General features: G+C 38.6%; 1 protein-coding gene across 1 annotated transcript; it reads right to left on the bottom strand.

Moving 5' to 3' along the window:
* Positions 1-562: 562 nt before the first annotated feature.
* Positions 563-22,108, bottom strand: LOC103177875 (helicase with zinc finger domain 2-like). The gene is made up of 13 exons (XM_042331820.1): positions 22,091-22,108; positions 16,627-19,805; positions 15,905-15,990; positions 15,053-15,181; positions 12,961-13,119; positions 12,727-12,865; positions 11,831-11,959; positions 8,397-8,589; positions 7,194-7,328; positions 6,312-6,518; positions 4,687-4,840; positions 2,626-2,793; positions 563-1,627 (listed from the first exon to the last, which is right to left on the bottom strand). The coding sequence occupies exons 2-13, from the start codon at positions 19,761-19,763 to the stop codon at positions 1,491-1,493; spliced, it is 4,773 nt and encodes a 1,590-aa protein (XP_042187754.1). The 5' UTR covers positions 19,764-19,805; positions 22,091-22,108; the 3' UTR covers positions 563-1,490.
* Positions 22,109-24,588: the final 2,480 nt, after the last annotated feature.

Below are 24,588 nucleotides of genomic sequence, written 5' to 3'. Positions count from 1 at the left end.
TTTGACTTGCATCACCTACATGATCCACTAAATCAATTGTAAAGATAATATGTATTATATAATATATTTAGCTGATCTTCAGGTGAAATAATCTTGAAGGAGTGAAGTCTTTAATAAGGCCCAATAATGCAAACCTTATGCAATGCAAACATTGGTCCAAAAAATGTCAATAACTAATATTTCAATAAATAGTCTCTTTGGTACACAAACATTATATTGGGAAAGCAAGTAATAGTCAATGTAAATATATATATAATAATAATAATCCTTGCATTTGATATAGCGCTTTTCACGACGGGAGGACGTCCCAAAGCGCTTCACAGAACACACTAAAGTGAATTGACTGTATATTTGTGGGCGAACGCAGCAGCCAATTGCGCACAGCAATGTCCCACAAACAGTCGTAGATTGAAAATGATCAATTTTGTTATTGTTTATTATTGTTTTGGGTTTTTTGGAGGGATTATTATTAGGCGTGTGGAGTAAGGAAACTTGCCCAAGGTTTCGCCCTGCCTGGAATTGAACTCAGGTCTCTCGCTTGCAAAGCGAGTACTCTAACCACTGAGCTACAGGACTCCACATTATTGAATTAATATAGATTTAAGTAATACACATTTAGGAATAAAGCACACAATGTGAAATAACAGAAGTAAAATACTCCTTGAAAGAATCTTAGGAAAGTTTCCTAACAGCTTTGAAAAATACTAACTTGTTAGTAGAAAGACTGGTTTAATGTGATGATTCTTTAACTGGGCATTTCTTTCAATATTATAAACAATAAACAGATGTCAAAATTCTCAGGGGCTCAAAGGAGGTTGAAAAAGAGAATGAACAGGAGATAGCAAACTTATTGAACAAATACTTCCTGGAGGTTTTTCCCGGGGTGACACCCCTTCCCTCCTTGATGTTTGACCCCCATCTTGTGAATGCACATTAAAGACATTATCCTATGTGATGGGCATCATATGAATGCAAGTTATTGTAAAGATATGGTCCCAACATTCACCAAGCATTGTTTGAGCTCCAGGACTTTGATATAAGTGACATTGTTTCTAATCTCAACATTTATAGATAAATCAAGGCAACCTCTGAATTTCAATCATAATACAAATATTACAATAGAGAATCAATTTATATAAATTTCAAATTTTTCATGAAAACAATTCTTTTGGAAAATAGTTATGAGAATCTAAATTACAAATGGGCTGATATTTTTAAAATATACATTTAAATTTGTCTATATTTAAAGCATGGCTATATTAATTTGTTTCCTTTGTACAAGAAGATAGATAATTAATCAATACTTAGAAATTCTTTAAACGTTGAGAAATATTTACATATTTTAACATTCCTTAAATATCCCAACTTATTAAAAAGAGAATTGCAGAACTTTTCAGCAAAAGCAACAATAAAGAATTAAACATTGGAATAAAATAAACATAATTTTAAATTCCGAAATCTGATTACTACAAGGCATCTAAGGCCCTGATTCAGACAAATTTTGTTCTGTTAAAGTGCACAGGCAATTGAAAGTATTGCCTTTTTAGTTTTGCAGACAAAATCCTTGTTTCATAATATTCCAGAAGTCTCTTCCACTGAGGATGGCACCTCAGTAAATTCTGGTTGCCTGAATAAATACAATATAAAGTAATTACATATTTGTAGTTGTGGCTGTCTTCTAAATCATCTCAACTTTGGGTGCCCGGATCAGTGTTGCTAATTTCTTGCCACAATCCTAAACAACATTTTCACCTGTGATTTCCAAACACTGCACATCTAACTTTAATCATGACACTGTAGACACTTATCAAATAGAGGTCAGACACCAGTTCATAGGAAGTGAAAAAAATACAACAGGAAGTAATATTTTAGTAACTTAAAAAGTGGATTCAAGCCCCACGTGAGGACATGGGTTCTTCAATGTGCATCTGAGCAGGCAGACAGGAACTTAGCCTTAATGTCTCATCCAAACGATGGCTCCTCAGACCATGCAATGCTCCCCCAACATTACATTGGAGTGTCAACTAAGCTACGAGTTCAAATTCCCAATGTGGGGTTTGAACTCACAAGCTTTCTTTCATATATACCAAGGCAGCAGGCCAGGCAGCACAGGCTTAGGGGCTGTGAAGGTCAATTTCAAGATCTACAATAGGAAGTATTTTCTATCATGAAGGAGAAATTGTAATAATTCTCTATCAAAACTCAGGTGTTAGTAAATTTCTTTGTATTCTCAACTCAGAACACTCCAATTTGTCCCAATTCCAGTGTCCTTTTGTATTTGTCTTTATTTCATTGGCTCTTTCCTAATTGCCTTTTACTTCTTCATGGGATATCCTACATAAAATAGATTAGGCTAGTAAGAAGGATTATAGTGGTAAGGACACTCAGTTAATTCAAGAAACAGATTTATTGCAAAACTGGAAGGCAGTAGGGTAGATACTCTGGAAGGATTAAATCACCTGGCCTATCCATTTATACGGTTCTTGTGATAACAACTTGCATTTATATAGTGCCCTTCACACCGGCTAGCGTACCGGAGCGCTTCACAGTGGCGGAGTCTGACAACGAGTCAAGGGAGGAGGGAGGTGACCGTAAGCACAATCAAAAGTAAGATTACTTTCTTACCTATTATACACAGGCCGTTCTTTGCTTTTGTAAGAACAGCATTGAGTTGGTATGAGTCTGTTAAACTACCAAGATTGTTTTGTAACCATGATTTGCTTGGTCTGTTTTCTATTTCTGAAAAAGGAAGTGACCGGACCGTTGACAATATAACGTAGTCCCATTTATAGCCTGTAACAATAATAACAATAAGTTAATTTAAACTCCAACAGCTGCATTTGAAAATTGATTGAACTCATTGGAAATTGATTAATCTATGTAATATGAACGTTACATATTCTAAATAAAGCAGGCATCTGACTAACAGCATTATATAAACATTCAAACTCAAAATAACTTCAAATGAGATACGTTTGTCACCCTATTTCTGTGCTTTATTTATTGGGCCCAGGTACAATCAGTGACATATCCAATGTCACAGAATCATGGAATGGGACAAAAGCAGAGGGATGAAAGTTGGAACAGGAAAGGGTGCTTCACTGCATAGTTAAGTTTGTATAGAGAGAAAGATTGAATTGTGGATTTAGATAATAAAATCACAGAATCATATATTACAATACAGAAGGAGGCCATTCGGTCCATCGTGCCTGTGCCAGCTCTTTGGAAGAGCTACCTAATCAGTCCCACTGCCCTTTTCTATCCCATATCATTGCAAATTTTTCCTCTTCAAGTACCTATCCAATTCCCTTTTGATAGTTTTGATAGTTGATATGTTTCCACCGCCCTTTTCAGGCAGTGCATTCCAGACCATAACCACTCTCTTTCACACCACAAAAAATGACCACTGGGTGAATTAATCTAATTAAAACTCTTATGATTGGTACAATTCAAAACCGATTATGAACATTCAATCCATCAGTTTCTATTTTCAAAAGGCCACCTGATTTTAATACAGTACTAGATTGGCAACTAGTCTGATTATTCTGTGTGTGCATCTCGGGGGGCAGCACATATATGTTTTTTTTGGGAGTGACAAGATAAGCCCAAAATCCTATGGGCTTTGATTATTACAGAGTTGGTAAAAAGGGGAAGTTCAGGCTAATAGTGTCTAAAAAGTTTAAGTAAGAGATTTCCCGATGCTAACAGATATTTTCAGTTTGTTCAGAAGGGATTAGTTTAGCATAATAATAATAATAATAATAATAATAATAATCCTTGCATTTGATATAGCGCTTTTCACGTCGGGAGGACGTCCCAAAGCGCTTCACAGAACACACTGTAAAGTGAATTGACTGTATATTTGTGGGCGAACGCGGCAGCCAATTGCGCACAGCAATGTCCCACAAACAGTCGTAGATTGAAAATGACCAATTTATTATTGTTTTGGTTTTGGAGGGATTATTATTAGGCGTGTGGAGTAAGGAAACTTGCCCAAGGTTTCGCCCTGCCTGGAATTGAACTCGGGTCTCTCACTTGCAAAGCGAGTGCTCTAACCACTGAGCTACAGGAGATCCCATTATCTCTTCAAAGAGCTACAATAGAATTGTTTTACATGGTCTCTCTTCCATAAAGTTATGATTTTTTTGTCAGCCGGGTGTCTGACGCATGTGGAAACCCATCCATCAGCAGGGTATCTAAACCAAACTGATTTCCATGCAATCCACCTACACATGGGAAATCCCAGAGATAGATTGTTAGAATGGAATACTCCCTGGGTATAAAGTTATCCTGACTTCTTATATTTCTATACGTTCTCTAGACTCTTCATTATTCTCTCCTCCAGAATACCTTCCAATGTTTCCCTAAACAGATGTCAAACTCACTAGCCTGTAATGGAGGGAGCGCTGATTGTGTAGAACCTACCTGATGTGGGAGGGGATGGGAAAAGAGCAAAAGAGGAAGAGTAACATTATTAATAAAGACTCAATCATCACGGTTGAAAGGAGAGATATATTAACTTAGTTCCTATGTATTTAACCTCAGTGAAACAGAATAAAAAATATAATGGTTTAGAGAGTATCATTAACATTAATCAGAAGTGTAAAGACTGTTGCTTTATCACCAAATACGAAGAGAAAAACAGCATTTTCTTCGTTATACTTTAATTTCATCATTCATACTTACCTTTGCTGTGGAGAATTGGCAAAACTTTTATATTATTAAGCTTATTCTTCTTCAAGATTTGTTTGAGCTTTCTAACTTGGGCTTGGTAGGGTGTAATAATGCCAATATCTCTCTCCTTTACGCCTTTATGAATGAGATCCAATGCCCATTTAACCTTAAGGAAAATACAACATTTTAAAATTATTCTCTTTTTCACAATTCATTGTCCTCTCTACAATTGACATGCTCTCATACAACAACAATTTGACTTTTTAGCACCTTATATGTAGGGAGAATGCCTCAAAGCACTTTAAATAATGGAAACCTGAGCTTGGAAAGAGAACCACGGGAATTGACAGAGGTGCAATCAAAGAAATGCCATAAGATGAGTTTTAAAGCCAGGGTGGGGGGGGTAAGAAATGAGAGGGATGGGAAAATTAGTTAGAGTGTTTAAATGAGGAGAAGGATCTGAAGGAGGAGAAGAATCAGAGTACGGTAACAGGGTAAAAAAAAGGGGGGGTGGACGTAAGAACCATTTCACCCCATGGGAAGTGAAGATGAGCACTGTAAGAAACACAGCTCATGTTTCAACTGAGATCTACATTTGATACAAACAGAATAACAAAATACAGTGGAATTTTGCTGGATTCCGGTTAACCCCGGAGACAGAGTAATAATAATAATAATCCTTGCATTTGATATAGCACTCTTCACATCTTCTAAACTTCTCAAAGCACTTCACAGAATATACTGTAAAGTGAATTGACTGTATATATTTGTGTGGCAGCCTATTGTGCACAGCAGTGTCCCACAAACAGTCATGGATTGAGTTTAAAGTTTAATTTTTTTTATAAATTCATTTTTAATAATTTAATGTTTAATGGTAAATTTAAAGGGTAAATCAGATAAAACACTCGATCCTGATTCATTTTGTATTTTTACCTGATTTAAATGTCTTTGTTAATTTGGACACAAATCTGGTTAATCCAGGCAGCATACTGCACTGGTACACCACTGTATATTCTCACTTGGGCCTTCTGTGTCTCGAGCAGCTCCATTCAGCCACGAGCAACTCCGGGATACAGATGGGAAGAGTCACATTGAGACTGACGGCAGACTCCAGCCATTCACAAGCAGCTGGAGTTGGGCTGTCAATCAGTAAAGGGGCAGAGGAACATGGAAAAACGAGGGGAGGGAATGGGAGGAGTCAAATACCAATTGACTCCATCCATTCACAAACTGGAGCCGCTGGTGAATGGGTGGATCCCATCCATTCACAAGCGGCTCCAAGGCTGTCATTCACCTCAGAGCCGTAAGGCAACTCTACCCTTGTTCTTGTGCTGGGTAGGAAAGTATTTTGCAGGTAAACAAAGCTTAATATATTTTACTGAATTCTGTGAGAGTATTTTAACTTTAACTCCTAGGTTAAAATACTTTTGTGTCCTATTTGGTTAGTTAATATCGCTGCAAATAAAACAACATTGGTACATTTTATTATACGGTGCCTTTGCCACTTCTCTGCTGGGCGGGAATGGTATTTCGGTTAACCTTGGACGCCTATTAAGCCGGACAAAACAACCATCCTCAATGTGTCCAGCTTCCACTGTATAATACTAATAGAAATCTCATGAGTTAACTCCTCTTACAGCATTTGCTCCTTCTGCACTGTTACTCCATGATGCTCTGTTTCCTTCTTCAAATGTTACACAAGAATGTTCAGCCTGATGAAACATAATTAGACAGTCCTTCCCAAGTGGGTCTTTTCGTGGAGCAGGTTTCCATTTGTCTAACTCAGCTGTCTTAAGTTTTCCATGATAAAATTCTTCAGATAGAAAGGTGCAGATTTCTGGGTGCTACAAATAAATGATTCATTATTATCATTGCACTTATTAGATAGCATACTGTTTAAAGATCTCCACAGATATTTTTACCCATTTTTTTTTATTTTCAAATGACCAGAAATATAACACACGTCAGCGCTTTGTCAAAGTTAGCTCAATCATTATAATAAGCTCCCAATTAATTTCAATGCAGTGGGCAATATTTCACTCATCCAAAATTACTGACCACAAAATCAATTGAATATTCATCTTGTTATTTCTGCAGTATTTTTCCTGCACTATACTTAAAATAATTCACTGTGTGAAGTCCATTGAGACAACAACAACAGCGACAAATTACATTTGTAAAGCACCTTTCGCATCAGGAGGACTTTGGGAGACATTTCAATATAAGGTACAATAACACTGTTTATTCAGTATGTCTAATATTTTTACAACCTTTATTACAGTATCTGATTTTACTTTGTACTGCAGTTTTGAAGATTTGGAATAAATTATTCACAATACTTAATCCAAAGAATGTGTAGGTCAGAATTTTAATAAAATTTGTTGAATCATTCTGATTTTACTTATGGCCATAGAGCATTTCTGTTCATAATATTTACTGTTGTGAGTTTTTAAGTAGACATTAGATATTTTATGTAGATATCTCAATATTATCATTGTAAAAGTAAATCCTTTACATACCATTTGATATTGAACATTAAGCATCAGTGCATCCGAAACATATCGCTCAAATATTGACATTCCTAGACCAAGATTTTTAGCCAGTTCACTTTTCACATCTGGTCTCGATTGCTTGTGATCCCCAATTAAAACAACCTACAATAAAACAGTGAGCCAAATGCAGGTAAAATGAACCATAAGTATCATGTCATCACCCAAAATGTTTGCACTAAATAACCAATAAAACAAAATTCTCGTGTTTCATGTATCTTAATTTAAATTCAATCTATCCACAACTACAACAAATTGCATTCATATGGAGTCTTTTAAGTCGGGAGGACGTCCCAAGGTACTGAACTATCAAGTTATACTTTGATCATAAAAATATTAATTTTAGCTCTTCTATAAAATTTGTAATAAACATATGAATAGTCTTAATAATTCTGATGATTAAAATATTGAGTAAGACACATTCTAAAGTAGAAAATTTAAGATGAAAGATATATGCATCAAGTCTCAGAATATTAAAAAAAACAGTAAATAGCCATCCTTTGTGATATGTGACTGCATTTAGACATATGCATAATCATTATTCCAACAGTTGTCCAGAAAATATGCTAACAGTGGCCCTTCCTTTTGGGAGGCCATGCAACTCATCTGAAATGCAGCGCATTATACATTTCTTCTCTCTTCAATTATCTTTTCTTAACCTTCCTCTCTTGAGGTTGGTATAGTCTAGCTGTCTGAAAGACCTTCACAGAGTATTGTGGTTGTGTATTTCTAGGAAAATGTACTAAGAAAAGTACTTGCCCAGCCTCGTTAGAAATCATTGTATTGTGGTTAAAACAACAAATTTGGAAAGAAATCTCTCCCTAGTCCTGGAATACTGAAGCTAATTGTGAAAGACTAACTCCCCTGCTGTAATATAGTAACTTGTGCATACCAAGAGTTGCAGTTAGGATCTTCCTGGTGTGTGACTCAGTGACAAAACTGATAATCCAATTACCCACAACTTTTCTTTTAAGTGTTCTGACATCAATAACGTGAAAACAACCAACCAGTTCATGATGCACAGCCATCTTAACATAATTACAACACATGGAATAAATGAAAAGGTAGCAACACGGATAGAGGAATGGCTAAGACAAAATGGACTTGTAGCTTAGAATAGGTGGAATTTGGGTCTTTAAATTTGATGTAATTGAGGCTTATTGGGGTACACACCTGCTTTGCATTTGAGGATACTATAGGAATCAAACACTCTGGCTCTGTACATGCCTCGCTGTCATCCACAATGCACTGAAAGAAGTTTGTATTCTCTTTTATTAATGGTCTGGCAGCAGTTGTGCATGTGCATAAGATAATATTGTGATTTTTGATTTCGTTCACTTGTGCTTCGTGGACAAGCTGATTGTATCTGTAAGCAAACAAATCAAACCTTAACATTTGTACTTCAATAGGCTACATAAAAACCTTAAATGAACCAATCCTAAAAATTGCCAGGGTTATTAACATAGCCTGATAGTATTTTTCAGATATAAAACCTGAACATTTACAGCACTGAAGAACACCATTTGGCTCATTGCGTCCGTGTCGGCTCCTTTACAAGCAATCTTTTCAGTACCATTTTCATGCCCTTTCCCCATGCCTCTTATTATAATCCTTCCTATGGAATCGTTAACTTGAGATCAAAATTTGATAAATTATTTCTTAAATTCAAATGGACATTTGGGACGTCCTCCCGACGTGAAAGGCGCTCAATAAATGGAATCTTGTTGTTGTTGTTGTGACATCAGAAAAAGATTGTACAGTGCAGGACTTTACACAAATGCCTTATTACTCTCTGTTTTAAATTGTATAGAACCACAGTTTAGGCCCTTGGTCTTTTTCGTTCACTTGAAATTATCTAAATGATCAGTTTCAGAAAAATGTATTGTATTTAAACTACAGCATTTGCTAACTGAAAGTCAGTACGATACTAATTGCAATTTCTGTCTGAAATTGCACAATTCGATCTGTACCTGAAAAAAAGTTATAGTCCCAAAGGCCAACAAAAGCAGATTCGTTTCCTGATCATTTTTCAGGCCTTTTCTTGACCAAGAAATAACCTAGAAGGAAATCTTCAGCGGCAGATACAAATGTCAATTCACAATCTCGTCCGATAGTTTATGCTTTAGGAGCATTTCTTACCTTTCGGGTTCCTGCATCGTGATTTTTATTTCCATCAAATTTGTTTGTGAATTTCAGGTGTAATGAGTCTGTGTGTCAGCTTGACTCAGTGTCAAAAGGTTGTGGGTTCAAGTCCCTCATCGGGTCTTGAACTCATAGTCTAAGCTGAAAATCTAATGCAGTGCTGTGGGGTGTGTTGCATTGCGTCGGAGATCCTTTGTAGGTGACATTAAACCAGGGTCCCATCTGCCTTTCCAGGTGGATTTAAAGATCCCATGGCATAATTGAAAAAGTGAAGGGAGTTTCTCCCTGTGTCCTGGCCAACAATCCCCCAAATAAAATTGATGATTTGTTTAATGGCTGTTTGTGGGACATTGTTGCACACAATTGTGCTGTTGTCTACAAATACACAGTCACTCCATTTCACAGTACATTCTGAAGCGCTTTGATATGTGCTCTCAGTGTGATAAGATGCCATACTAAAGGTAAAAATTATTAGGATTATTTTAATTGGTTCAATGTCTAATTGCAACGGGAATGTAGCAAGTAGTCAAAAGCTTGTTTATTTTAACAATGTCTATGTGTGCATGTGATAGTCTAAAGGTTAATTATCCTTACACTATATTTTTGTGCATGCAGGAATCTGTTGATTTTTCATAAAGGAGAATGCTTTTAATGCTGTTTAGTTATATTATTGGATTATACTTGGCAGAGACCAAAGAAAAGATTATCTCTAGATTGACAAAATATGTGTTCCATGAAGCCAGATATTCAGTGCAACCCCTTCCCTACCCAAACACCCCTATCCTAAAAAAAAACTTCCCTGCACCCATCCCTGCTCACAAACTACCGCCTCATCTCCAACCTCACTTTCCTTTCCAAGGTCCTTGAAAGATGTTGTTCCTCCCAGCTTCACTCCTTCCTCTCCTGCCACTCCCTTTACGAACACCTCCAATCGGGTTTATGTGCTGCTCACAGCACGGAAACAACCCTGGTCAAGGTAACAAATGATATTCTGTCCATCTGTGACCAAGGCTCCCTCTCTCTCCTCATCCTCCTTGATCTCTCTGCTGCCTTCGACACTGTGGACCACTCTATCCTCCTCCACTGCCTCTCCTCTCACCTCAACCTTCCAAGTTCTGTCTTTCAATGGTTCAAATCCTATCTCTCACACCAGCTCGACTTTGTCAACATGAACAGCTTCTACTCCAGCCCCCACACCATCTTGTGTGGTGTTCCTCAGGGCTCTGTCCTCGGTCCTCTCCTCTTCAACCTGTACATGCTCCCTCTTGGTGACATCGTCCGCAGACGTGGAGTCAACTTTCACATGTACACGGATGGCACCCAACTCTATCTCTCTGCCTCTACCCTCGACTCCAGGGCCACTAATATCTTGACCTACTGCCTGTCAGACATCAAGTCCTGGATGAGAGCCAACTTTCTAGAGTTGAATGTCAGCAAGACCGAGGGTCTCTTGATTGGCTCACGCCAGCGCCTCTGCACCTCAGGAACTGGCCACATCAGCATCCATGGATGCACACTCCACCTCAACAAGCCAGTCAGGAACCTAGTTGTCTTGTTCGACCCTCAACCGTCCTTTCTACCCCACATCCATGCCATGACCTGCTCTGCCTTCCCCCAACTCCACAACATTGCCCGACTTCACCACTACCTTACCCCTCAGGCCGTCGGTGGAGCGAGGGTGGGTGCATTGGGGTCAAGGAGCCTGGTGGGGGAGAAGACATAAGCTACAGAGTTCTGGATGATCTGCAGCTTATGAAGGGAAGAGTTGGGAAGGCCAACAAGCAGGGCATTAGCATAGTCGAGCATGGATGTAATAATAATAATAATATCCACCTAATCTGAAAGGTGCTATACAAATATCATTTTGTATTGTATAGGTATTCACCACAGTTAGGATTTAACAAGGTTTCTGAGGTTTCCTCAGAGTTTACGATTTCCAAATTGGCATTTTTAATTGAAGTAATAATAGCTAACTATACTACTATGTCCTGCTATGGAATGCAAAGCGATTTTAACTTATTTTTTTATTAACTAGTTCTTGACTTGAGAAGTAATAAAATTTACACAATGCAATTCAAGTTACAAGGTGCTTACAGATATACACAATGAGATTCTTGCATATGTCAGTATGTTTGGCTGCTACAAATTGCTGACGGAGGTGGGATCTTTCTTTAACAGAAACGGAATGTACAAGTTCAGTAACATATGATATTGTGTGTCATATGGCACTTATAGTTATTCATGTTGGTAGTAAGAGGTTGAGATATGAATCATATCATATGAACCAACTTCAAGATATCGCAGAGACAATCAGAGACATAACTGGCTTTGTTGTTCCCTCAGCACAAGCAAATATCCATAAACCAACTGTATGGCAGAGCCCGATTTAAGAAATTAATGCATGGTTAGTATCTAGAGATGGGAAATCAACAATGTGGACTAAAATAAAATAACTTTTAACTTACTTCATGTATGCTACTTTTCTCTCTTCAGGACTGGTATAATCATTCTTTTTCAATTGTTGATAAAGCTGATTTATTTGTTCTGCTGAGTCTGTTCTGGACTGCCGGATCTTGAAGTGCAAGGCAATGCATCTGTAAAGCACAACAACGTTATTTATTAAAGGAGTACTCCATTGGCGCAGTGTAATATTGACAACAACATAACTGGACATTTAATAAGCCAATTTAACATTTAAAAAGTTGATCACCTTTATTTTAGTTTAGTTTATTATTAACATAGAAGATGCTTGCTAAAATACACAGGGAAATGGACAATGTCAGCATGGCAGGGCATTTTAAATTACTGAAGTGTATCGTGTTTCATTTTGTTGTAACTGGATATATATTTTCTCTCTGCATTGTAATTCTGCAGGGAACAAAAAAGTCCCATATTTTCCTTCATTATGACATTGTTATATTAATAGTAAGAGACTATAAAATATGTAAAGAAAACAATTTGCTGCTGCTATCAAGAAACACAAACATGATTATTTTGAATGTTTTATCTAGGTATTATAGTGAATGGGTGTTCAGTGTTGCATTTATAAGGGGTGAATTTTCCTCTTTTAGGAAATTTATCAGACTTAGTAATGCATGCTTATAATGGGAGCAGAGTTCCATTAACCATAATATATAGCTCCATCACAATCACAATAATGCTATTAAATATTATCCCTTAAAACTCTCAGTCTGATTTGGATACTCTTAAGCAGCATGACGGATTTCTGTGTGACACCCAGCTGACTAGAAAAAATTATATTATGTAACAATAGAAATAATGATGGGTTAATATTATTGATTTTTAATATCTGTTGAATAGTCAATGGTTTGGATTACTCAATGTACATTACTTAAGTTACTTTAAGTTCTCTTTGATGTAAGCATTGCTGTTTGCTTCTTTGGATATCAACACATCTTCCAATGGGAATGCGAGTTGTTCAATCCGTTCATCATAAACTCGGAGTATGGACAAATCACACTTTGCTTCCAGTAGTTGCTCTAAATGGTAAGTAAATACAAAATGTTAATCCAGTTATACCCATGTTTCAGAAAAATAATGCTCATTCAAACAAGATATTACTTTCATATTTCACCTGCCATAACATCAACAGATTTGTTTGATGGCCCGCAGTAAAGGATCTGTCGAGAACATTTCAATACTTGTTTGGATTGAGTTAATTGAATCCCACATGGCTTGTTGCGTTTCAAATAATTCAAAATGATATAGGCTCCAGCTGTGTTTTTCCCTGTTCCTGTTAAATTAAAAATGCACATTTCTTAAATAGGGATCAAATAAACGATGAAAAAAAACTAAAAAGTAACTTTTATCTACATAACATGATGCTAAACTGCCTCATAATCTTGCTATGTCTCTGAGATGGTTTGCTGTATGTTTCACAAAGAATTGATATTGACTCAGAAACAAGAGTGCTAACAACTGAGCCAGGCTATCCTCAAAAAAGTGGATAGCAGTAGAAAAACAGACTAACTACAAAAGCAAAGACAATGTAAACAAAATGATGCTCTTCTTCCCAAAATAAAAAAAAGCCAAATAACTTTTCATGAAAACTGCATTACATTAAAAAGCAAGCTTTTCACTTGTATAAAAATAACACAATTCAACTGAACATTACAGCTGTGTTTATTTTCTCTAATAAAAGTATCAACTAATTTGTGGTATTCCTGTGAAAAGTTCAATACAGCCCAATATGTGCACCAATTGGTGTTGCAGATACTAAAACAGTAGGGATAATTGTTTGGTCTGTGTGTGTTTGTGTGTCTGTCTCTCTTTCTCTGCCTCTCCAAGTCTCCCCACCCAACTGCTGATAACTCAGCTCCCCCTCCTCTGCCCACTGCTGGCAGACGCTATTAACCAGTCTGTCTCCTCAGGATCAGTCCCACCATCCCTCAAAACCCAGTCATCAACCCCTCCTTAAAAAACCTACCCTCGATCCCTCCAACCTCAGCCACTACCACCCTATGTCAAACCTGGCCCTTCCTTGCCAAAGCTCTGGAATGCGTTGTTGCCAACCAACTTCGCACACACCTCTCCCTCGACACCCTACTCGAACCCTTCTAATCCGGTTTCCGCCCTCCCCACAGTACAGAGACAGTGCTCGTGAAGGTCACAAACAATACCCTCTCTATCTGTGACAATGGCTCCCTCTGCCTCCTCATCCTCCCGGACCTCTCCGCCACGTTCAACATTGTTGATCACGCCATCCTCTCCACTGCCTGTCCTCCATCATCCACCTCAGTGGGACCACACTCGCTTGGTTCGAGTCCTACCTTACAGACCATCAGCACTACATTTCTGCAAGTGGCTTTTCTTCACGCTTCCACCGGGTCACCTCCGGGGTACCCCAAGGATCCATCTTTGGCCCCCTTCTCTTCCTCATCTATATGCTCCCTCTCAGTGATATCATCCATAGACACAGGATTAACTTCTGCATGTATCCGGATGACACTCAACTCTACTTTTCCACCTCCAGCTGCGACCCCTAGTCTCCTGATGTTCTGTCAGCTTGTCTGTCGGACATCAGGAGCTGGACGAGTGCAAATTTCCTGCAGTTAAATGTCAACATGACGGAAGCCTTACCCTTTGGCTCTCGCCGACATCTTCTGTCCCACGGTTCCAACCTTCTCAACCTACCCGACCTGTCCTTAAAACTCTCTGAACCCATGCACAACTCAGGGGTCAGGTTCGATCCCCAGTTATCCTTCCTCCAACACATCCTTCCTCCAACACATCCGGTCCCTTCAATATATGGAACTCCCTCAGCCCCTTCACCTCGCCCCTCCTTCCCCATCTTCAGGTCGCGCCTGAAGACCTTCCCCATTGTCAAGCATTCTGAGATGCCGCCCGGCGTAGAGGGTGCTACATAAATGCAAGTTGTTGTTGTGCGTATTTGTGTGTCAGGTTCTCTATCTTTCTGTAGTATGTGTGCATTCCTCTCTAATGATGTACTTGTCTGTAATGAATCTATCTCTCCACCTCTGATGGTTCTTAGTTCTGCTCCATTAAAATCATGACCCTTAATATATCAGGTGCATGCATACAACTAAAAAAAATCACCGACATTGCAGTCATGCACTACATTCTACTGTAAATGAAAGGAATCATCCTAATGATTGTGTTTAATGATTGTTGCATGATAGACAAAAAAATATAGTAATTTGTCTTACCTGGCGGTGCCTGAATCACGGTAAATTCTGAATTCATAGCTGTCCTCACTGCATTGCTTTGGGTTTTGTTGAGTTTCAGTAACCCTTTTTCACAAGAATTTATTTGATGTCCCGTAGGTTGTTCAATATCTGTCACATTATAGCTTATTATGAACATTATTTTGCACGTATGTTAGTTCAAAAAACATTCTATCAGAAAAAACTTTGTTTAGTTTTGTTTAAACTCTCAAGGACAGTTTAAACCGATTGACATTTCGACAGCAATTAGTTTGGCAACAGAATGTCAGAACCGAGCCCATCTTCTGTGGCAGTCTCGCTATTCCAGTTCCTGAGCCATGTGGGTGCACTCCAGGACACTGCTGATGTCACAGCCAGTCTGGCTCATCAGCAGGACTTGAAGGGCAAACCAATCACTGTGGGCAAGGACTCTTCCCATTCAGCTCATGTTAACCCTGAAAGCCAAAGCCGGAAGGGGTAGGGTGGTTCTAGCTGGGCAAGCAGCTGGAAAGCTTGCCAGACTATGCTCTCGATGGAAAACTTTCTGGTTAGAACCCAGCAGTATCCCAGCTCACACTCTGGGGTCCCCAAGCTTTGGCTCCTGCCAACCTGTGCCTCTCCAGAATTCAGTAAGTAGGATACGTTCCTCCAGGGAGAGAGTGTGCATTCCATTCCAATAAACATTTCTGGAATTCTCATAAATTGATGAGATGCTTGGAACTCCCAGTTTGGTTTGGATACTCTTGAATATGTGATGGGTTTCTGCATGTGTCAGACACCCAGCTGACCAAAATAAATAAATAAATAAACAAACAAACAAATGAGTAAAATCATAAAATGTAATATGCTGTTTACCTAGGTTTGGTGTAACTTTTCCAAGTGCAATGCGTCTGGCCAGGTTTTCATTTTTTTCTAGTGACTTGATAGCCTCAATTTTCCTTCTAATAAATGATAGAATAGGTTTACATTATTTTCGCATTAATTTGACAAAATAATTTGTGTGATTGTGTTTTCTTCCTTACTTGGAAAGTGACTTTAGTTTCCATTACTCAGTGATTGCAAGGATATTACAGCATTGTTTAAGTTTCAAAATACTAAACTTTACTTGCCCACAAACTCTGGTCTATCACATATTCCTTGACTCTGCCCCACCATCGGTGTCCGAGTCTTCAAACACTATACCCTCTACCCTCAATAGACTTTCTACATTTTATAATACTACTATCTCTACCCTCTGGAACGCCATTGCTAAATCCCTCAAACTTGGCCTCAATCTGTTTTTAAAAGCTCCCCGTGAAAGCCTCTTCAACTTTGACTGCGCTAAACTCAACTCTTCTTGCTGGTTATCTGACACTGACGCTGGAGTGCTTTGACACGTACTCTATATGAAAGGTCTATATAATTGCAGGTTGTTGTTTGTTAGTTAATTCACTTGAACAGGGCTACCACTGCAGTGAACCTCTATCTAGCGAAATGTATCTGCAGAACTGACAGTGCGAAGGGGCAATCAAATGATCCATTTGTACATTATCAATGAGCAAATCATTTGATTTAAAAATTAATCATCTGATACATACCTGTCTTCCATTCTTTGGGACATGATCTCAATTGTAGATGGCTGATTCGATACATATACATGAGGAGGAGCTTCCGATGCACAGTGATGTAATTGAAATGTCACTTCTAGGTAAGGAGGTATCTTTTCAGAAGCAGTGATGACGCAATGTGCAACCCATGTTGTCTCATTAGGGTTAATATCAACCAGTAATGTGGATTTGTGATTTGATTCGTTCATTGCATATGAATGTCGGATGCAAACTAAATCACCTGCTGTTATTACTTTCTCTAGTTTGTCTATGTCAGTGTAGCTACTGTCAATCTTGAAGCTCCCAGATGAAGGTGAACCCTCAACCCAATATGTTTCCACATTGAGGAACACCATTGGGTCATTTTGCATAACAGAATTTACAGCGGCCTCAATTTCAATAATTGGAATCCATCTCTCAATGTAATCTTTTATGTTGATGAAATTTGCACCTTTGACTTCACCACAATCAGTCTTTGTGAAGCACAATTCTGGATCTCGAGCGTGTTCAATGCAAATGTCTACTTGCTTGTTCAAGTAAACCACCTGGATGTTAGGTTTCAGGAAGCCACAATGCAAGTTTGGTGCTCTCTGCATTTTTAGCACACTGCCATTCTTTATTGTCATTGACAGCAATTGATAATCATTTGTGTCCTTTTCAGGCTGTTTTGATACCAGTTTGTGACTTCGCAAACATTTTTGGGAACAATTCTCTTTGTCTAAAAGTTCTCTGACTGTTTGGTGGTCACCAATGCAAATGGCTTTTTGCAATGCAATCCACGTTTTTGCTTGTACGCTAATAGTGTGCCCAGTAGTGTCCATAACAGTATCAGCAGAAGGAAATATTTCACTCTTATTTGGGCAGAAAATCTTTCTCTGCCATTTCAAGGTTAATGAACCATCCTTAAATTGAGCTTGCTCATCTAAACCCAAGACGGTAAGCTTTAGTGGAAGTGAATTCATTTTTTCAAATTGTTGATCTGGAAACAAAACACTCAGACTTGACTTTCCTTTCTGTATTTTAAAAAGAACAGCCAGTTGCTGTCTAGGATTTTTCTGCAGTTCCTCTGCTTCTTCCAGTTGTTTTGTCCGTGAGGAATATTTTTTGCTGTCCTCAGTTTTGAGGTTGAAATGTCGGCAAATATCATCAATCTCTTCAGTAGTATAAGGAGCTTCACTCTTGTTCAACACAACTGACTCCAAAAGACGATGTACCACAATATCCATATACCGTCTTATTGGTGACGTGAACCTTGTGTAAGCATTGACTCTTAAGGAGAAATGATGATTTGTATCAGGTCTGATTAATCCTGCACGAACCATGTAGGCTGTATTCCAAAAGAATTTCTCACTCTCTTGGGCAGCTGCCAGCTGGGGGTGGAGCTTTTCACAAAAGAGCAGGGTTTTCATTTTATCATAATGATGACATTGTTGGAACTCAATAAGCTTTCTCCACACAGGTTCCAGAATAAATACTTCTTTAAGTGAGGTGCTACATAAAGGATGTTTTCCGCCAGACATGGTATGCTCTATGCAGGATCTTAGATATGGAGATATTGGTAAGATTGGCTTCACAACATTTTGGAAAGCAGACAACTTTGAAGATTTAGGTTTTGGTTGAATGCAAAGTGGAGTGAGATTTTTGGTTGTTTCATTTCTCAGCAATATTTCTGCCACTGTTCTGTTGGCTAAAATCATAAGCTCCTCAATCATACCACGTGGTCTGTGTTCATCGTGAATTGTATTAAAGAGACTGACTAGATGCCAACCTTCTTTCAAACGTTCTTCTCTAAGACGATCTGCAAAGCTGACTACGATATTCATACATCCTTCGAAGCTGGTGGCATTCAGTATCTTGGGTGACTGAGCAAGAAGCTCTGCAGCTTCTTTGTATGTAAAGGCACGTTTGGAAATGATCACAGTCCTTTCTATTGTTGGCTTTTCAACTATTTTGAAATTTCTTTTGTCTACAGAAAACAGAACTGCAAATGCACATCTCACTGAATCTGGCAGTAAACTGCAGTGCACCTCACTGAGCTCTTTTGGCAGCATGTGAATTGGTTCACCTTTATGGCAAGGTGAATAGAAAGAGGTTGCACGATTCTTGGCTTCAACGTCAACATCACCATCTTTTTGTAAAAAAGCTGAGACATCAGCAATATGAATACCTATTTCATATTTTCCATCTAGCTCACGGACACTGATGGCATCATCGATGTCTTTGGAACCCTTATCATCAATTGTGAAAACGCAATCCCTTGTATAATCCTTTCTTCCTTTCTGTGAAGGCTGCTGAAGGGATTCTGTGCAAGAGAATATGTTTCCGTTTAACTCATACTGGATTTGTAAAATATTCATTCCATTTTGTTTACTATTTCCTGGCAGTATCTCTCTTGTGACAATCCCCAGAGGATAATCACATTGTGGAAGCCATTTCAAGCATTGAACAACAAAAAGATTGTTTCCCGTGCTCCTTGTCTGTACATATTTAAATCTTACTATTGGAGTTGAATTTGAAAGATTTACGTCCCAGACACATACACAATTTTTAGGCTGGTCCTTTTTGGTTGGGTTATGAATCTTAATTTTGTATCGCATGTTTACTGGAATCATTAAATTACAGTCATCAGAGTCAATGTAACAAATGATGTTCTTAAGCTTTCCAATCTCTCGCTTTGTGACTCCAATGACCTTACCATAAAGATCATCCTCATGCTTTTTTGTTATCCGCACCACAACTTCCTCTCCAGGAAAAGCTGTTCCACAGTTAATCCTGCCATTTACTGCAATGTCATCTACTGTTCCATCGACAGGGCAAGCTTTTCCACACTCATGTGATTTCAACCATAATTGACAACTTTTGTATGTTTTAGGTTCCTTCCTTAGCATACTGTTTAATTCTTCCGGGCTGTGTTCTTCATACTTCATGATACAGCTGAATTCATGTGCATTCTTGTCTGTTACTCTTTCATAACAGGCCAGTTCCACCATTCCCTCTTCTGAAACATTGTGGAATATGTTTTGAGCGCAGTCCTTTTCTTGTAAGGAGTGTGCCTCATTTTCAAAGATTTTGTGCAGCACAGCGTCCAGTATAAGGTCAGTTCTCTTTTCATCAATAAGGCTCATCATCTTTCAGTGTCGATTCACCCACAATGTGGTGATGCACACTTCCTGTTAATCAGTGTTGAACTTGTTAATGTATAGAGTTACATAAACTGAATAGGCGCCAAACAGGCTATCGAACTAAACTAATCCATGCCAGAGTTTACACTCCCTATTCACTTCTCCCTCAATTACATGCATTGAAAGCCTTTTTTTTAATATTCAAAACACTGCATCAATGTTCAGTGAATTGCTCAGCATTTTTAAGGCATTTAACATTAAGTGTAACTTGACATTTGTGATTTCTTACAAGCAAATTACCTCATAGAGGAATCTCAGGGTAAACAGCTTCCTTTTGCAAGCAGTGCACATGTAAATACCTCATACAACTCTGACATGTTTTTTGATCATGGGAAACATTATAGACAAGTTTTATCACATACTGATCTAATGTTGAGATATTCCTTCTTGCAGGGTTCCTAGATCAGAATCGAGAGAACTATCTGATTTTTCACCCACCTTATCTAGAGATGCTAAAGTGGATTACAGTAGTGTCTAGGAGGCACAAAAAAAAGGTCACTGGTACCCCAATGGGCCCTGCACGATCCATGTTGGTAAAACCATTGTCTGCAATGGTGGTGGGGGGGATGCCCGTCTTGGTAAGGCAGTGCACGCAATGTTGGTAAAAACAGGAGAGAACAACAATAAATTGCATTTATAAAGCACCTTTCATGGCAGAAGGACATCCCAAAGGTAGCACCCGAGCTGGGTGTTGGAACCAAGAGGGGTGGAGGACAAGGGGGGTTAGGTATGGGAGGATCACCAAAGGCATGGTCAAAGAGGAAGGTCTTGAGATGGGCTTTGAAGAAGGTAAAGGAAGGGGTGAGGCAAAGGGAATCCAGGATGGAGTTCCAGAGGGGGTAGGGCAGAACAACAGCAAACAAACAATAACAACAACAAAATTACATTTGTAAAGCGCCTTTCACGTCAGGAGAATGTCCCAAGGCGCTGGAATGTTTTGGGGGCCCAGAAAGGTTTTTTGGGGGTGGGGGAGAGAGAGAGAGGAACAAACATGCTTCCCAGTATGATCATTTAAAAATACAGCACATTAAATCTTTTCACCAGAATCTGGCAAGGCAGTACAATAACCTAGTAGTGCCCAGATGCTGCCCAGTTTAGATCAGATACCTCAGAACAGACTCAAATTTGAATTGTAACTCACTGGTCTGCATGGTTTAATGATGTACAAAGCAGTGCCTTTAACCACTAAGCCATTAAATATGAGTTTAATAATTTCTGATGAGCAATAAAAAGTTCAAAGTTTTAACGACTGAGGAGAGGCTTCCTTCAGAAGTATTTTTTGGATCAGCTTGGACCTTCATTAACGTCCCTTAGAGCCTTGTTAGACCCCATCTGGAGTACAGTGTTCAGTTTTCTGCGCCATATCTCAGGAAAGATATATTGGCTTTGGAGAGGGTGCAAAGCAGATTCACCAGAATTATATCAGGGCTAAAAGGGTTAATTATGAGGAAGGGTTGAATAAACTTGGGTCTCTATTCCTTTGAGTTTAGAAGGTTGAAGGGTGATCAAATTGAGGTTTTTAAAATAATAAAGGGATTTGATAGAGTAGATACAGAGAAACTATTTCCTCTGGTGGGGGAATCCAGAACAAAGGGGCACAATCTTAAAATTAGAGCTAAACCATTTAGGAGTGAAATCAGGAGGCAGTTTTTCACCCAAAGGATAGTGTAATCTGGAAATCTCTCCCCCAAAAGGCTGAAGATGCTGGATCTATTCACATCTTCAAGGCTGAGGTGGATAGGTGTTTGTTAGATTAGGATATTAAGGGATATGGGGCAAAGGCAGGAAATTGAACTTGAGGTACATATCAGCCATGACCGTATAGAATGGTGGAACAGGCTCGAGGGGCTGAATAGCCTATTCCTGTTTCTATGTTACTAAATTTAGGAGCTGTTTAATCCCTTTGTTCCTAGCACACAACAGAACAAGGGGACACAAGTTTAAAGTTGCAAAGGACAATTTCAGTACAAACAACAGAAAATATGTATTTACCCGAAGAGTAATTAATGACTGAAACCAGTTACCAGTGAGGGTGATTGAGGTGAGGATGACAACAACACAGAACTTGGACATACTTAAAAAAAACTAATTAATGCATTGCTGTGAGGATGTTAGGATAGGTATTCTGGAAGCAAGGAAGAGATCAAGTAGGCCAAAGGGCTTTCTTCATCTGAGCCTCTCTTGTGTCATGTTTCAAATACACTAAGTTATCAAATGTGCTGGATGTAGAAAACACAGCAGCTATGTACTTACAGCAACAGATGCCCACTTACAGCAACAGATGCCCAACCAGCAGGATGGTGCAGCTAAAATATAAAATAAATAAAATCACATTAATTGAGGTAATTAGTTTTGAAAGTTTTTGCTTAGGCTTGTAATTTAGTTTGTATCAGATACCACTGAACAGGCAAATTGAAAATATTTAAAGTCTAGAATCCATTTTTAAAAAGCATTTCAGCCTGGCTGGGTAGATTTCAGCCTTGCTCAATTTGGTAGCACTTTTCCCTTGGAGTCTGAAGGTTATGGATTAAAACTCTAAATTGGGACTTTGAATTTAAGATAATCCAATGCAGTACTGGGCGAGTGCTGCATTGATAGAGGTGCTAGTATTCAGCCGAGACATTAAACTGAGTTCTTGTCTACCTGTTTGGGTAGATATTAAAGATCTCATGGAAGTATTTGAAAGGATCAACTTGATTCTGATCTTCCTTTGGCAGCAGCGTAATCTTGGAACCAACTCAGCCCCCGAGAGGCCACGTTTAGCTTCCTCCTCCTCCCCTGAAGATAAGAACTATTTGGACATAGACATTTGGCTAGCTCTTTGGCAGAGCTCTTGCTAAGTGGATAGAGATACCAGGAAATTCTTGCCAGCTGCATGATGAACAACGCAACACAACATAAATAAAGCCTTCATTTTTCTGGTATCCAAATTAGACCATTGATAAATTAGATATAGCTGGTGCTTAGCAATATTTTGATGGAATGCTGAGCAGATTTATGTGCTAATGAACATGCCATCAAGTAAAAGATATAGACAGAACAAATCCACATATACTGTACTACCAATTCAATTTCCCAATGTATCCAATCTCTAAATTGAACAGGTCTGAATCTGTTTAATTGGCAGGATCTTGTCTGTTCCTTTTTTCAAACCCTTCCTAGTTCTTTGATCCACCATTTGTGATGATAAGTTCACCCAGTGTGCCCTTGCTATGGAACTCCATCCCAGAGTACTTTGACTATCTCTCTCCCTAACCTTGTAATAAGCCAGTCTCTAAACATATCTCTTTAACCATGCTTTTGATCATCTCTCCCCTCCCACAATGCTTGGCTCCCATTCCCACAGCAGTATCAAGTATTTTGAGGTATTTTCCCAACATGAAAGGTGCTTTATAAATGTACATAGTATTGGACTGTATTGCTTATATGCTGATTTGTATTTCTGATTATATTCCAGCTTTGATACCAATTTACACTATGTCCCAGCACAATGGGATCCATCCAGATTCCAAACATTCCTATGCATCTGTTGCTATAAGTACATTGCTGCTGCTAAGTTTCTACATCTTACTGCATTTGCTCATTTAGTTTCTTGCAGCAAGTAGTTGGAAAGAAACAGATTTCTTTAATTTGCAACAGGTCTTTTGTTGGAATACTGTAGGACACTCCAACATTGTCCAAATACATTTGAATACATTAGAATATACAGCACAGAAACAGGCCATTCGGCCCAACTGGTCTATGCTGGTATATGCTCCACATGAGCTTTCTCCTGCCGTTTCTCAATTAAGCCTTCAAGCATACCTTCTATTCCTTTCTCCCTCATGTACCTATCTAGCTTCCCCTTAAATACATCTTTGCTATTTGCTTCAACAACTCCTTGTGGTAGCATGTTTCACATTCTCTCTGTGTGAAGAAATTTCTTCTAACTTCCCTATTTGATCTATTTGTGACCATTTTATATTGATGGCCCCTGGATTTGGTCTCCCCCACAAGTGAAAACATCTTCCCTATGTCTACTTTATCAATACCTTTCATCATTTTAAAGACCTCTATCAAGTCACCCCTTACCCTGCTCTTTTCAAGAGAAAAGAGTCCAAGTATGTTCAGCCTTTCCTGATAGGTATAACCTCTCAGTTCTGGGATCATCCTTGTGAATCTCCTTTGCACCTTCTCCAGTGCCTCTACGTCCCTTCTAAAATGTGGGGACCAGAACTTCACACAGTATTCTACGTGTGGTCTAACCGAGGTTCTATAGAAGTTTACTATAACTTCCCTAAAGGGGAGGATAGATTTTAGGAAATACAGTTGTTTTTAGGAAAATACCCATCATGTTTTCCTAAAAACAACTGTATTTTCCATAATCTATCTTATCCTTACTTTGAAGGCATCAGTTATTAAAACTAAGCTGAGCTGCAGAAACTTTTTTTGAAACCAGCTGCACAATGTTGCCAGTGTTCTTGCCAATATCACAAGATTTACATAGATGATGATGCTCTTTGGCCCATCTGACTTCCTTCCTCTAAATCACCCACAGTGATGTCCTCCTGTTGCATTATCAAGCTGCTTTTTCAGTGAGACCAGTATCCTGACCTCAACTACCCTTCTTGTTCCAGTTATTAATTATCCTCTGACTAAAGAAAACTTGCTGGTATCTGTCCTGAAACTGCAACTCTAAACTTACTGACTTGGTGGATCCTGAAGTATTGATCTGAGTTTACTTTTTCAATTCCAATTAAAATTTTCTACATCTCTATGAAGTCCCCTCTGA

This window comes from Callorhinchus milii, unplaced genomic scaffold (assembly GCF_018977255.1).
Source record: "Callorhinchus milii isolate IMCB2004 unplaced genomic scaffold, IMCB_Cmil_1.0 Scaffold1, whole genome shotgun sequence".
Lineage (NCBI taxonomy): Eukaryota > Metazoa > Chordata > Chondrichthyes > Chimaeriformes > Callorhinchidae > Callorhinchus > Callorhinchus milii.
The sequence above is the reverse complement of the archived record's forward strand: the minus strand, read 5'-3'. Positions and strand labels throughout refer to the sequence as shown.

Bases quoted from the DNA above. Each gene is read 5' to 3' on its own strand.
- LOC103177875 (XM_042331820.1), bottom strand. From the start codon at position 19,763: ATGATGAGCCTTATTGATGAAAAGAGAACTGACCTTATACTGGACGCT. The intron at 13,120-15,052 runs GTAAGACAAATT...TTAATTTAACAG, and splicing joins CGTGATTCAGGCACCGCCAG to GAACAGGGAAAAACACAGCT. The intron at 8,590-11,830 runs GTAAGTTAAAAG...GTTTGCTTACAG, and splicing joins AGAAAAGTAGCATACATGAA to ATACAATCAGCTTGTCCACG.